This window comes from Saccopteryx leptura, chromosome 2, assembly GCF_036850995.1.
Source record: "Saccopteryx leptura isolate mSacLep1 chromosome 2, mSacLep1_pri_phased_curated, whole genome shotgun sequence".
In the NCBI taxonomy this organism is placed as follows: Eukaryota; Metazoa; Chordata; class Mammalia; order Chiroptera; family Emballonuridae; genus Saccopteryx; species Saccopteryx leptura.
The window spans coordinates 308,050,014-308,066,349 of record NC_089504.1 but is presented as its reverse complement, the minus strand read 5'-3'; the positions used below and the strand labels follow the sequence as shown (position 1 = coordinate 308,066,349).

The 16,336-nt window shown below is 36.0% G+C and overlaps 1 protein-coding gene across 5 annotated transcripts in view; it reads right to left on the bottom strand.

The window, feature by feature from the left end:
• The window catches only part of MKLN1 (muskelin 1), a 324,611-nt gene that overhangs the window by 60,141 nt on the left and 248,134 nt on the right, over positions 1-16,336 (bottom strand). For 4 of the 5 annotated variants that reach the window (XM_066362718.1, XM_066362717.1, XM_066362716.1 and 1 more), the window contains 3 exons: positions 16,003-16,080; positions 9,100-9,165; positions 3,703-3,860 (listed from right to left, as the gene is read on the bottom strand). In XM_066362718.1, coding sequence (XP_066218815.1) covers positions 3,703-3,860; positions 9,100-9,165; positions 16,003-16,080 — 302 coding nt within the window. The remainder of the gene's footprint in view (positions 1-3,702; positions 3,861-9,099; positions 9,166-16,002; positions 16,081-16,336) is intronic. The other variant, XM_066362715.1, reaches the window with a different exon arrangement.

Here is a 16,336-nt window from a genome sequence, read left to right as displayed (position 1 = left end):
TACCTTTTCCATTAAACACTGTATTTCCTGGAAAGAAAACTAACAATCCAAGCATGGTAATTCAGACATTATGATATGGCAGACATTTTTTGAAAAATAAATGAAGTATGTCATTTTGAATGAAAACAACTGACAAAATTAATTGTCAATGATAAAATGCATTTTTACATTAAGCAAAAATTAGAATTTTTGAAAACTCCTACCTGCCAATATAATTTTGGAACCTTCCCAATACTTAAAAGACTTTGCCAAAGTGAGATTGATAATGAAATTAACAAATGTATTACTTCAGGATATTGTATAAGATATGTCAACATTTGGAAGATGTGCACTAACTCAGGGAATCACTATTTTTCAAGTGACCATAAATATGGGTAAAAAAATCATGGATTAATGAACCATTCAAGGGAAAGACCTAGTGTATTTTACTGTAACAGAATATGAAATGTAAGTTGGTTGATATGATTTGAGTCTATAATGCATTACCTGTAAGAAACAACCACTTGTTAATCTGGGGTATGAAATGTTAAATGTGTAATTATTTAAAAAGTCTATTAAAATGCTACTCTCCTTTCCAAAAACATATCCATGTGAGGTCCAATTTTCTTCAAATATTTCACACAAAACAGTATGTTATAAGACATCAAGTGCAGGAGCAGATATGAGACTCTAGCTGTCATCCATTAATTCAGATATTAAAGAGATTTCTAAAAATGCAGAACTGAAGAAAAATACATTTTGAACCTATAAAAACTTATTGCACATCAACTTGAACATTTAAAATAATTATTCTCTTTAAAAACTGAGCCATCCCATTCTCTCAATCTCTTAAACGTGTTACTAGATTCATATTTAAGTGAATTAAATTAATTCTGCTTTTTAATTATGTATCATACTTTTAAAACACATGCCCTGGGTTTCATGAAACAATAACTTGAACTCAATGGTACAGAAAATAAAATTAGATAATGAGTATTAATTGTTTAGCTTTGGAAGGAATGAGCATTTATGCTAGAGCCATATATTACCATTCAATTCATGGAAATATCAACAAAAGGTTTTCTGGTGTCTGTATGAAGAAAATAAGAATAAACTACAATAAATCTCAACTCTAGCACTGGGTCACCACTTAGAGCTATTGACTTCAAAATAACAGAAACATTGTTCACATCAAAAAATCTATTTTTCAGTATTAGTTTTAAATAATTATTAACTGTATTATAAATATTACTTATTATATATAAATGGTATAAAAAATAATGCCCAGGGGCACAAAGAAAACTAGATAAAAGGTGACAGAGGACAATCTGACTTTGGGTGATGGGTATGCAACATAATTGAACGACAAGATAACCTGGACTTGTTATCTTTGAATATATGTATCCTGATTTATTGATGTCGCCCCACTAAAAAAATAAAATTATCTTAAAAATAAATAAATAAATAAAGTTGGAAAAAAAAATAATGCCCATGCCTAACTTCAAATGTAGAATATTAATATTAGCTTTGAGGTCCTGTGTAAACCAGCCCCCTCCTGCCAAACAGCCACTCTCCAGAATTTTGTATTTATCATTTCCTTGCTTTTCTCCAGCATTAACGTTTCATTTAACTTATATCACCTATTTACTCACTAAAGAGTAAGTATATGATTTATGCCTTAAGGGATTCAGAGTCTCAGTAGGGAAATAGGAATGCAAAACAATCAGTACAGTAACCCATCCAAAGAATATAAGGCATTAAATGGGCATGCCAAAAAATTTAACGCTGCATGAAGCCCAAGAACATTCACAGAGGAAGTGAAGTATGAACTCAGCTTTAAAGAATAAGTAGGCATTTACTAGGTAAAAGCTGGCTGCATGGGAGGAGGACCCTCTGTTAATTCCAAACAGGGAAAAAAGTACAGCCAGAGGACACAGGTGAGAAGACTGAGTAATTCCAGCAACTATAGGTATGGCTGGCACACAGAGATAAGAGAGGTTAGAAAGGTAAATATGGACCAAATCATGATGAGAAATTTGAACTTTTTACTCTAACGAAAGAAACTAAGGTAGAGAAATTGTTTTATCATTCTGATTACTGTTGATATTCAGACTTCCCTGTATCTAACCAATGCCTTTTGATAGGGCCCCTAACCATACAGTATCTCTGGACTTGGTCACATAACTTCCTTTGCCAATGGGACAAATAACAAATCTGGTGGCGTGCCCCTGTCACTTCATCCCCTTTGCAGCCCTGCCTGATATGAGAACAATTCTCAGCTAGCCAACAGGAAGGTGCACAACTACACTGAACAGAGCCAAATAGTCCAGCTGAAGCTTCCTCCGCTGACAGCCCACTGACACCCAACACATGAGAGAGCCCACCAAAACCAAAGGAATGACCCAGCCATTCTGTAAACTTTTGAGTAAAATAAATGATTACTATATGCCACTCAAGTTTTGTGAAGTTTTGAATAAAATAGAATATAACAGATAACTGAAATGCACTGAAGCTAACCATAGGGTCTAAGCAGGTATCACATGGCCAGATATGTTTTCTAAAGACTAATGAATGAGAACTAGATCTGGGGAGCAACAATAGAGGCAAAAATGTTTAAGAAGAAAATCACAGTTAGAATTAATGCCAAAAAGACATGTGTGATGCAATACTGAGTGCTTGAACTGCTGAAACTTAGGCAATAGTTAAATATACTCTATGAATAAGAGGGAAAATTTCAGGATAAATTCTAGACCAATTGCAAGAATAATTACAGATGCAGTCAACCTACATTTAAAATAGCTTAAGAGAAAAAATCTAGGTTTTCTTTCAGGTGTCTTTTTTTTGAGGATAGAAATAATCATTTCAGAAAATGGTACTTTAATATTGAAAGACAAAGGCCATTTCTTACATACTTTTTCAGGAATAATAAATAGAAATCTGAATTTTAAGATATCTTTGGACAGATAAGAATGAATAATCAAATAATTCATCAATGGAACAACTGAGTAAGCATGAATCCAGTATCCAGGGATTAAAGACATAGCACCAGATCTTTCTAAATAGCCTTCCTAGATTAAAATCAGTGGTCCTTAAATTAGGTCTTTTTCTCCCATCTTTTGTCTGCAGCTCCTACTGTTTTGTTACAGTTTATTTTTAACCTCATAATCTGAAACATCTTAGATGGAGGGTATAATAAAAAATTCTTTAAAGATTTGGAAAAAAAACAATTTTTGCTTTATACCAGTGCGTAATTATGCACTTATTTAATTCAGAGCCATAAATCCAAGCAATCTTATTCACTAAGGAAATGCTTTATGGGTACATGTATTACTAGATAGACACACACCAATACTACACACATATAATTTTAGTTAAAAATTAAATATATATCATTTGTAAAATTGACATTTAGTCAAATAGTGAGGGATCAAAATAGTGAGATAGTGAAGACATTCAAAGCACAATTTTCCAGAGGAACTCAAAATAAGAAGAATGATTGAAATAAGAGTAGAGGTGCGGGGACATGAGCAAAAGATAGTTACACAGGTCCATTTCCAGGCCAAAGTAGTAAAAACTAAATGATCTTAGATACCCACTTCTTTTTGTCTCTGTAAGACAGATTGGTTCATGTACAAGCAGCTGAAGAACCTGGAATGCAAGAGTACAAAACCAAACCCATTCATCACAAACTCATCAAATGGTCCAGAAAGAGAAGCGAACAACCTGCACCCCTGCTGCAATCCAGACTGATGAAGTTGGAGAACTTGCCTCTTTCTCAGTGTCTCTAGAGATGCATGTCCACTGGTTGTCCTTCACACTGTATGCCCAGAAGTCAGCAAGATCTTGTGTTCCATCCCAGCCACCAAACAAATAAACGGTCTCTATGAAAATTAGAAAAATATATGTAAAAAGATAAACTTAAGGACAAAATCTAAGTCTAGACCCAGATCTAGTCAGTTGTCTCTAAGATTGTTTAAGAAGGTACATTTAAATACACTTAAAATTTTTCAACTGGTAACATTCCAAAATATTTCTAGATTAGTATTTCCTAAACGTGTATATTGGAGAAGCTGCTGCAGAAGCACTCTTTTGAGAGATTTATAGAAATGCACATCATGAGGAGGCGCTCCCTAAGACTGAGTCCATGGGTCTTCAGCAGGTAGAAAGAGCCTGTGCTTCTAAAGCGTCCAGGGTGAACCTGATGTGCAGCCAGCTTAGGAGTTCCTGTGTTTGGCCAGGAAAACTTTACATTAACCATCTTAATAATGCAGTTTCAGACTGAAAAAATAAGAGACAAAGGAAAGAAATCCCAGAGAAATATATAGGTTAAAATATAACAAAACATCTATTTCTAAAAAAAAAAAAATCATATTTTCTCTTAATGTAATACCAAAAACAATGATTAGCTGGGACTTAAAGGTAGATATCTTTAGAATAAATGATGCCGATGGCCTCAGTATTCCCATAGAAACTGGGGGAGATATTTCCATATATACTGGTAGATTTAACTCCTCATAAATCAACCTTTAAGTCATTTTAGATATTCTTGAAAATATTTCTAACTTTGAAATATCTATATACCCATTGACTTTATTCCTGTGACAACTGATTTCTTGCTCAGTGAACAGTGAAAATCTTTATACATAACATTGTGTATCTTCCCACTCTTCTTTGTATAGTAAGAGTGCCTTTCCTTTCTTCAAATATTTCCCCCCTTTGCAAATAAATGTCTTATGTCTACTGATTATACAAGCCAAGCAATTATTTTTGTAGTTAAATAAGACATATAGAAAAACTGTAAAGCCATCTACTCTCTAACTGACACCCTAGTCCTATATGTGAGGAGACTCTCATCTAATTATGTCCTACCATGAAGGATCACAAGTCAAAAGAGCACCTGGAAATACTGTAACACCATTTAAGAAAATTCTTGCCATTCACAGAGTTGGTCTTACATCATATAATTTCAAACTCTATGTGAATTTTCTAAATGAAATGTCCCATTCTATGCATTGTATGCTCCTAGAACCTTGGGAAATTAAAACAATACTTCTAAATAAGAGACCACTGGAACAGGACTGAGTTCTACTGCTAACTCAGTAACAGGTCACTTAACCTCACTGGTTCTTGTTTTGTTTATTTACAAAACTCTCAGTGTTGTCATGAAGTTCTTCAGATATAACTTTCATGAAAACATTCCAAAGGCTGTCAATATAAATAGCATTTGTACCTTTAAAATACACAGAAATAAAAAATACTTTATCGTTACTAAGTACCACTAACACAATAAAAACAGTGCTATTGTGCCCGATTCCATGTCTCACTGAGTATCTAGAACACTTTTGACTCTGTACAAACATGAAAAAATGGCAATGAAACTATTAAAAATGGCCATATCTCAGAACTACAAAACAACCCATTATCATTAGTTAAGTAACATTCTGTTTCCCAAACGGCACACACTAATGCCCAGATACATAGAATTTTACAAGAAAAAATAAAGAATTTTCATCTAGTTTAAAAATGATTTGCCAAGGCCACATATAAAGGCAGTTAGCCCTGTTAAATTCTGAAGCCTGAGGAGGGAGGGGGTATATAACTAAAATAGCAATAGCAATTGACCTTTTGTTTTATAGTGTTTCTAGGCACCCTCTGGATAAGGTTACCCTAGTTCATTAACTTTCATAACCCTTCCTCTTCAGCTCTGGGTTCTCAATGTTCTTTCTGAAAAGCAGGTCTCTTTGTACGCATAAATTCTCACAGCAAAGAAAACCCACATTGCCACAACAGGCTCATTGATAGCTGAGCAAAATAAAATCTGGCACAGAGCAAGCATCCCAATGGAATTAATCCAAGATGTCATTCTTGTCCATGAATACTTTGTAGTCCCAGTTGAAGTTTAATAGTAAAATGGAATAAATCAGTCAAAAATAGGACCTTTTGACATACCTGAATGAAATGCATAACAAAGTTTTAATTAAATCATCTAATTATTTAAGTTAAATCATTCAGAGATAAAATATCTAGAAACAAATATCAGTATTACTTAATGCATAAATAACATAAAAAAATTTTAATGAGCATAGAAATAATGGAGAGAACTGTAGTGAGAAGAAAGTGAAAAAACGAAAACTTTATTTGCAACAGGGTAGTAGACTGGTTTACTGAATGTTCCCTCTCATGCTTATAGGTTATATAAAAATTCACGTACATCCCTGGGAAAGTACAATCCTCCCCTCTATTTTCTTAAAGGAGAACAGGCTACAGTGGCTATCCATTTCTCCCAGCACTTGGGAATGTTCAGCCAGTATGTGAGTACTAATCTGGACTGGCAAGGCACTGTAGAGAATAATAAAATAAAAAAGACATGGTCTCTTCCTCAAGGAGCTTACAGTCAAGAAGAAAAAACAAGTACATAAATCATCATGACTACAGGATAGCTAAGTGCCTTAAAAAATTGCACTAGGGTTCCAAGGAGGAAAGAGAGTATAACCAGTTGAGGGGACTGAGGAAAGCTTTCATGGAAATGGGTATTCACATCACAAGGTGGGTTTGTTGGCAAAATGGAGGGACGAGGACATTTCAGCAGGGTAAAAAATAAAGGTACAGATACAGAAAAACACAAAAAGTGTTTTTTTTGTTTTTTGGGGTTTTGTTGTATTTTTCTGAAATTGGAAACGGGGTGGCAGTCAGACAGACTCCCGCATGTGCCCGACCGGGATCCACCCGGCATGCCCACCAGGGGGCAATGCTCTGCCCATCTGGGGCGTCACTCTGTTGCGACCCGAGCTATTCTAGTACCTGAGACAGAGGCCATTAAGCCATCCTCAGCGCCCAGGCCAACCCCGCTCCAATGGAGCCCCAGCTGCGGGAGGGGAAGAGACAGACAGAGAGGAAGGAGAGGGGGAGGGGTGGAGAAGCAGATGGGCACTTCTCCTGTGTGCCCTGGCCGGGAATCGAACCCGGGACTCCTGCACGCCAGGCTGACGCTCTATCACTGAGCCAACCGGCCAGGGCAAAAAGTGTTTTTTTAAAGACGTGGACTCTACAGTCAGACAGATCTATGTGAGCACCACCAAGTTCCTTAACCTCCGGCTTCCTCGTCCCTAAAATGACACACTAGAATTCCTAGCTCATAAAGTACAGGGAGAATTAAATTAAATCATGCACACAAAGTGGTAAAACTGTGCAATGAATAAATACACTGTTCAATTTAAAAGAACACAAAAGGTAGTGGTGTAAAGATAAGGTTAAAAAGACTGATAGTGGCAGAACATGGAAGGTGTTAAATGACAGATAGAGGCTAAGAACTTGGCGCCACAGACTTGGGAGTAGCTATGAAGATCTTAGGCTGAGACATAACATGGTCAGATCTCAACTTGCAGCATATGGGACAGCCTGAAAAGGAGGAGCCAATGAAAGAAAGGAAATGGAAGCAAACTGATCAATAATAGCTTATGTTCAAAATAGTGAACCAATTTCAGTCTAAGCAACTATAAAGGAATCAATCATCAACCAATCAATAAACCTCTCATTACTCAGGCCACAAAAACCACAATTCAACCATATTCTTTGGTACAGGTCTTTCTGGTATCAGTACAGCTACTTAGTACCAGTAGTACTAACCTACATATTTATATACACTAAAAATAAGGTAGAAATGTTAACACATCAATGTCTTCAATTTTCAGCAACTTTTTATTTTAAGAGCCCAAATACAACACCTATCCTCTGATTTTAGGGCTAAGTCAGACTGTGCTGATTGCATTATCCTCCACAAGATGGCGTGCTATTTTAAATTAATTTTTCCATTTTGAAATAGTATACAATGCAGTGACAGCATGAGCCCAACCTTATATAAAATAATTCAAGTGTCAAACAGAAGAGGTAGGAGAAGGGTTAACAGGCTAGGGAAGGAGGATAACTTAATTCTCAGTTTAACATATAGACACCAAGAGAAAAACAAATAGAAAAGTTTTTTTGTTTTTCTTTAATTTTTCCACTGATTTGAGAGAGAATACTACTTTTCTGTGAGAAGGGAAAAGGCTGGTAATGTAGGTTCTCAAAATTCAGTGAGCATTAAATAACAAAGAACTGCCTAATAGAATGAACACTTAAACTCTCACCTGAACAGACTTGCAAGCTGAAACAAAAAAGACACGCCTTTCCTCTCTATTTACCAAATTTCCCTCAGAGTTGAAACCCAATTCAGAGTTAAAGAATCTAAGCAGAGAGGTGCCAGATTCAAGGACTATGATCAATAAAACAGACATACACACCTAGCAGAGCAAAATACTACAGTCCTTCTCTACCAGGGTAGGAATGATAGAACTCACTTAGGATGGAAGAAAGGTTTGAAAATTAAATAGCAAAATTTATGTCATCATGTACTTTTTAAAATGGTCACTCTCTTCTTCACCTGTAGCAAAATAAAAACAAAACAAAACCACAGACTAAAAAAGGAAAAGAAAATCTAGGTACTAAAAGTTTTTCATATTTAAGAAAAGATGCATGAAACACCAGGAAGCAGTAACTGCTCTGAAATACGAGCCACTTTAAAGATGTAGAGAAATTTATGAAGTTTTTACTCTAGTGAAGGTGTTCTTAACTTTTTGAGTTGAGTCCCTTTGATCTGAATTCATGGATTCTCTTCCTAGAAAAATGTACATACAAAATTTTGTATATAACTACAAAAGATTAAGAGCCCTTGCTCTGGAAACCTTAGAAATGCAAACTTAAAAGTAATAACTGGACCTGTCTAAACTCCATTTCACAACTAAAGCATCAACTTCATAATGATGAAAACCAGGTTCTTCCAACTCTACTTGGGAGAAATCACTATTACTAAACCTATCTACTCCTTATCAAAAAATTCTTAGATAGGGTTCAACTATTTTTCTAAAAATCTTAAAAAGAATACTTATGGCATCCCCTCCTTTCTAAAATTAGGACACTGCCTACTTCAGATTATACCACGGCTCATGACTATTTTATTTGCTCCTTGGTTATGGCCAACAATATTTAGCCTTCGTAATAAAAGTATATTCATGTTTACCTGAAATTTTAAAATGAGTAATTTTTTAAAAATTTACTTTCCATTCCAATCCAAGTATCCCTCACCTGTTTGAACATCAATAACCATCTGATGGCCACCTCTCATTCCTGGTCGGTTATCTTCTCCATCACCTGAAGTAGAAACAATATGTTCTTTGAAAGAAAAAAAAAACCACAAACCCAGAGTAACTTTATTTGTAAGTCTGTAATGAGCAGTAAAACACACACTTATTCTTTCAATATTAAGAATAAGTAAAAAGACAAAAGAAATAATATGACTTACAATAGCTATGTTTATAATATGGTAATTATCTTGCTCTTTTTTCCAATTGCTTTCAAATTATTAAATGCAATTGGAAGCTACTTTCAATGTATTTATGACATGCCACAAACCAGCAAAGACAAAGGATATTCCACAAAAACCTAAGACAAGAAGACTCTAAACCAGGGGTAGTCAACCTTTTTATACCTACTGCCCACTTTTGTATCTCTGTTAGTAGTAAAATTTTCTAACCACCCACCAGTTCCACAGTAATGGTGATTTATAAAGTAGGCAAGTAACTTTACTTTATAAAATTTATAAAGCAGAGTTACAGCAAGTTAAAGCATATAACAATAATTACTTACCAAGTACTTTATGTAGGATTTTCGCTAAGTTTGGCAGAATAAATCCTTATAAAACAACTTACTATAGTTAAATCTTTTTATTTATATAAGGTCTACTGGAAAGTTCTGTCCATTTTTGAAATAAAACAAAATACAAATTTTTCTTACCGTCAATAAACTTTATTAAATAATTGCATTATTAATGATTTCTTGCCAGCATGAGGGCAATTTGTATATCCCATTTTTGAAAAATGTTTTATCTTTTGATGCAAAAAATTGAACCAGTGCTTGTTTGATATCTTCTTCATTTTTGAATTTTTTGCCCTTCAAAAAATTTTGTAAGGACAAAAACAAGTGATAGTCGGAGGGTGCTAAATCCGGGGAATATGGTGGATGCAACAGACATGCTTCTGTAGCATTTCTTCCTTGTTAAAATTTGTAAAAATTACAGTGGCGTAAATGAAATTTATCAGTAGCCATGGATACACTATCGCTTCACACATAAGACTAACGTGAATCAACTTTGTTTTAGTTAATTTGCTACGTCAGTATGTATACATTAAGTGATAAAAATAGAGAGGCACACATGCACCAAATAAACATGTGCTTACGTGTCGAAACTTGTGATAGAAACAGACAGAACTTTCCGGTAGACCTCATACTTTGGTCGCTCCACTACCACCCACCATGAAAGCTGAATGCCCACTAGTGGGGGGTAGGGACCAGGTTGACCAGCACTGCTCTAAACTAATGAAGTGACAACGTGCAGGTGGAGAACAAATACAGCCACAGGTTGTAAGTAGAATGCACAGGTGTTTTTTTTTTTTTGTTTGTTTTTTTTGTATTTTTCTGAAGCTGGAAACGGGGAGAGACAGTCAGACAGACTCTCGCATGCAACGGACCGGGATCCACCCGGCACGCCCACCAGGGGCGATGCTCTGCCCACCAGGGGGTGATGCTCTGCCAGGACCAGAGCCACTCTAGCGCCTGGGGCAGAGGCCAAGGAGCCATCCCCAGCGCCTGGGCCATCTTTGCTCCAATGGAGCCTTGGCTGTGGGAGGGGAAGAGAGAGACAGAGAGGAAGGAGGGGGGGGAGGTGGAGAAGCAAATGGGCGCTTCTCCTATGTGCCCTGGCCGGGAATCGAACCCAGGTCCCCCGCACACCAGGCCGACACTCTACCACTGAGCCAACCGGCCAGGGCCAGAATGCGCAGTTTTAAAGTTTATAAAACTACTGAAACCTAAGATGCTATCAAGTTTTATATGAATGATCATTTTCTTATTTTGTGCCAATATTTCAGAAAACAGTTCCCACATAAATGACCAACTATTTTATATGAGTACTGACTGATAAAATGTAAGACTTGCTTTCCTTTATTATTTCCAGCTTAATAAGGAGGTTTAATATAATAACTTTCCTTGTATCAGCTTCCTCCTATGTAAAATAGGTGACATCCAACATTTTACTAATTTCACAGGTGTACTATGAAAAAGACTAAAATGACAGTTCTTACATATGAAAAATAAGATGCAAACTGAAGCTTTTCATTTCTAATCATTCAAAAAGTTCTCTTCAAATTCTTTTTTTTCTAATTTAAATAAATTTTTTATTAATGTTAATGGGGTGACATTAATAAATCAGGGTACATATATTCAAAGAAAACATGTCTAGGTTATCTTGTCATTCAATTATGTTGCATACCCATCGCCCAGAGTCAGATTGTCCTCCGTCACCCTGTATCTAGTTTTCTCTGTGCCCCTCCCCCTCCCCCTAACCCTCTCCCTCCTTCCCTCCCGCGTCTTCCCTCCCCCCACCCCTGGTAACCACCACACTCTTGTCCATGTCTCTTAGTCTCGTTTTTATGTTCCACCAATGTATGGAATCATGTAGTTCTTGTTTTTTTCTGATTTACTTATTTCACTCCGTATAATGTTATCAAGATCCCACCATTTTGTTGTAAATGATCTGATGTCATCATCCCTTATGGCTGAGTAGTATTCCATAGTGTATATGTGCCACATCTTCTTTATCCAGTCTTCTATTGACGGGCTTTTTGGTTGTTTCCATGTCCTGGGCACTGTGAACAGTGCTGCAATGAACTTGGGGCTACATGTGCCTTTACGTATCAATGTTTCTAAGGTTTTGGGGTATATACCCATTAGAGGGATTGCTGGGTTATACGGTAGTTCTATTTTCAGTTTTTTGAGGAACCACCATACTTTCCTCCATAATGGTTGTAATACTTTACAGTCCCACCAACAGTGGATGAGAGTTCCCTTTTCTCCACAGCCTCTCCAACATTTGCTATTACCCGTCTTGTTGATAATAGCTAATTTAACAGGGGTGAGGTGGTATCTCATTGTAGTTTTGATTTGCATTTCTCTAATAACTAATGAAGATGAGCATCTTTTCATATATCTGTTGGCCATTTGTATTTCTTCCTGGGAGAATTGTCTGTTCATGTCCTCTTCCCATTTTTTTATTGGATTGTTTGTTTGTTTGTTGAGTTTTATGAGTTCTTTGTAAATTTTGGATATTAGGCCCTTATCTGAGCTGTTGTTTGAAAATAACATTTCCCATTTAGTTGGCTGCCTGTTTATTTTGATGTCAGTTTCTCTTGCTGAGCAAAAACTTTTTATTCTGATATAGTCCCATTCATTTATCTTTGCCTTCACTTCTCTTGCCTTTGGAGTCAAGTTCATAAAATGTTCTTTAAAACCCAGGTCCATGAGTTTAGTACCTATGTCTTCTTCTATGTACTTTATTGTTTCAGGTCTTATATTTAGGTCTTTGATCCATTTTGAATTAATTTTAGTACACGGGGACAAGCTGTAGTTGAGTTTCATTCTTTTGCATGGGGCTTTCCAGTTTTCCCAACACCATTTGTTGAAGAGGCTTTCTTTTCTCCATTGTGTGTTGTTGGCCCCTTTATCAAAAATTTTTTGACCATATATATGTGGTTTTATTTCTGGGCTTTCTATTCTGTTCCATTGGTCTGAGTGTCTATTTTTCTGCCAATACCATGCTGTTTTGATTGTCATGGCCCTATAATATAGTTTGAAGTCAGCTATTGTAATGCCCCCAGTTTCATTCTTTTTCCTTAGGATTGCTTTGGCTATTCGGGGTTTTTTATAGTTCCATATAAATCTGATGATTTTTTGTTCCATTTCTTTAAAAAATGTCCTAGGAATTTTGATGGGAATTGCATTAAATTTATAAATTGCTTTGGGTAATATGGCCATTTTATTTATTCTTCCTATCCAAGAACAAGGAATATTTTTCCATCTTATTGTGTCTTTTTTTATTTCTCTTAACAATGCTTTGTAGTTTTCGTTATATAGGTCCTTTACATTCTTTGTTATGTTTATTCCTAGGTATTTTATTTTTTTTGTTGCAATCGTGAAGGGGATTATTTTTTTGAGTTCGTTTTCTAATATTTCATTGTTTGCATATAGAAAGGCTATGGACTTTTGTATGTTAATTTTGTATCCTGCGACCTTACTGTATTGGTTTATTGTTTCTAGTAATCTTTTTGTGGAGTCCTTCGGGTTTTCGATGTATAGAATCATATCATCTGCAAAAAGTGATCTTTACTTCTTCTTTTCTGATATGGATGCCTTTTCTTTGTCTTGTCTGATTGCTCTGGCCAGAACTTCTAGCACCACGTTAAATAAGTCTTTCTCCTTTCTAAGTTAGGTTTAGATTTTGCTGCTCATAATCACTGAAGTTTTGTCCTTTTCTTCCTTCTTTCCCCAGTCAGTATTGCCCTTGCAAGAACAGATTAAGAAAACACTGAAATAAATTTGTCAGTGTTTGTATTTTTTATATATATATAAATATTTTTATATATATATATATATGGTGTCTGTGTGTGTGTGTGTGTGTGTGTGTGACAGAGATAGAGAGAGGGAGAGATAAGGACAGACAAACAGGAAGGGAGAGAGATGAGAAGCATCAATTCTTTGTGGGGCACCTTAGTTGTTCACTGGTTGCTTTCTCATCTGTGCCTTGACTGGGGGGCTACAGCAGACTAATTGACCCCTTGCTCAAGCCAGCGACCTTGGGCTCAAGCCAGTGACCTTGAGCTCAAGCTGGTGAGCCTTGCTCAAACCAGATGAGCCCGCGCTAAAGCTGATGACCTCGGGGTTTCAAACCTGGGTTCTCCACATCCCAGTCCAACGCTCTATCCATTGTGCCACTGACTGGTCAGGCTGTATTTTATATATATATTTAATCCATTAGTTTTTAAACATGATACATATTACAGTCTGTTTGCTATAACATCAGTTTCTTTTAAGAAAATTATCTCATATAGTACTGATAAGAGAATAATATCCATATAATATAGAAATTATGGAAGTTCACAGCAATTTTCGGCAGTACATTAATGTTTAACACTATCAGAAAAAAGCTTTCTCACAATTAAAGAGGAGGCCTTAGTAATCAATATATGAAAACCCTAGGAAAAAGCTGAATAGCAGCCACAGAACTGACTTTCTTTAATGCAAGTAGCTGCATTAGAGAACTGCTACATTTTCTATTATTTTCTATCTGGTTATCTGACAGAGCAGTGAGTACAGATGAAGTGACAAAACCTTCCCCATCTCAAAAAATGGATTAATGAAGAAGACTACATCCTGGATCAGACTTTGTTTTGATTAAAACAGTCTTTATTGGAAGCAAATGCGGCCTGGCTGGTGGCTTAGTGGATAGAGCAAACATGGCCAACATACGGCCCGCCTACATAATGAGTTTATGCGGCCCGCAATTAAAATTTTAATATTCTCCGCTACTTTAAAATCTCAGCTACTCAGAAGTGGAAGCATCTTTGATTATTGGAAATCGAGATATTTAAGAAGAGAGTTATACACGGAAAAGAATTCAGCATGTGACTAATCTAGGGTTAACTTCCAATAATTGGTCAAATGGATTCGCCATACTTATTTTTTTTTTAATTCCATTATAGAGATTTACAACTTTTGTATTCATCTGTACTCGATATGAACTGTTTGACATTTAGTGGCGATATGAAACCCACATTCTTTTAGGTGGAGTTTGCCAGTGCGCACCTAAGGTCAAGCAATTCGTTATTTTTGTGGTCAAGCGTGCTGAATCAAGTCGCATTGTAGCATAGACAATAGCTGCAGTTGATAACTGAAAACGTGTCCAGGCTGTTTGTAAAATGAAATAATTGTTTTATTTGCAAATAACCCCTTCAAGCTCATTCTATTAATTAAATAGTTTCGATTGATTGCAATACAGTTTGGATATTTTATACGATATGTAATTATATTTTTATTAAAATAATATTGTATATTAAAAATGTTTTTCACTCATTCATAAACAAATTACATAATAAAATTGTTTACTTAAACGAATCATTTTTGTATTTAACATTTTTAAATTTTAATATTTTGTCCAGCCCATGAAAAAAGTTTCTTTCTAATCTGGCCCTGGGGCAAAAACTGTTGGCCACGCCTGGGATAGTGTGTCAGTCCAGAATATGGGTCCTAGGTTCGATTCCTTGTCAGGACACACAGGAGAAGTGACCATCCGCTTCTTCCCCCACCTTCCCCTTCTCTACCTCCTCCCTTTCCACAGCGAGTGGCTCAAAAGAGTAGCTCAACTAGTTTGAGTGTGGCCCCAGGCACTGAGGATAGCTCCATTGGTCAGAGTACTTAAGCCTTAAGAGCTAAAAATAGCTCGGTACATAGCATCAGCCCTAAATGGGTTTGCAGGGTGGATCTGCTCAGGATGCTGGCAGGAGTCTGCCTCGCTAAAAAAAAGAAAAAAGTAAATGCCCTCCAGGTGCTACAGCTCAAAGGCCACAAGCCCCAGGGTTTAAGGCTCCAAACTCACTATGACGCTCAGTACAAAGTTCCTGCAAACATGAACTATTCTAATATTATTTACTGTTATTAGGACTACTACTCTTGCTTTTGTTAGTATCGGTTATACAGTTCCATAGATCTAGAAAGGTATGCCCCACTTCTACTTGTCTCATAAGCCCTATTAGCTGTAGTGAACACTTTTACAGAACTTAAGGTTTTTCAGGACCACATTTGACATCACAACACAATGGCCTATTATTTTAGTGTCTCTATAAAAGCAGCTTATGATGGTATTCAGTTTTGTTTTGTTTTGTTTCACACAAAACTGGCCAGTCTTCTGTTATAGCATTAAAACAAAAAGGTTAAAAAATTTTAAATATAATAAACAGTCTACCATCTAGTTAAGGAACCTACATCTTGTTTAAAGCATCTGCTTTTTATTAACAGAGCACTATGAAACTTGACTTACCTTGTGGGAAACCAAACAGACATTACAGCAAAAACATCCATAACTTAGAAGGCAGAGCCTACCTTTGGTGCTTTTGGGAATAATCTGACTCCATCGTGGCTTATATTCCTGTTGACTGATATACTGATTGAATAAGCCATCTGCAAATACCAAAGAATGAGGGAGAATTACACCTTCACCAGCTTACACTTTTTATTATAGCAAAAAAGACAAAAATGTAGAAGCCTACATGAAGGGAAATTACTAATATGTTATTAAAGCAACAGCGCATTTTCATAAAATATGTGGCACTTCAGTTTTCACATTATCTCAAATATAAAAAGTAAAGTATTAGTTGACAAACCATGTGGAGAAATTGTTTTTCTGGCAACTCATATTAAATTTATTGTCCTGTCC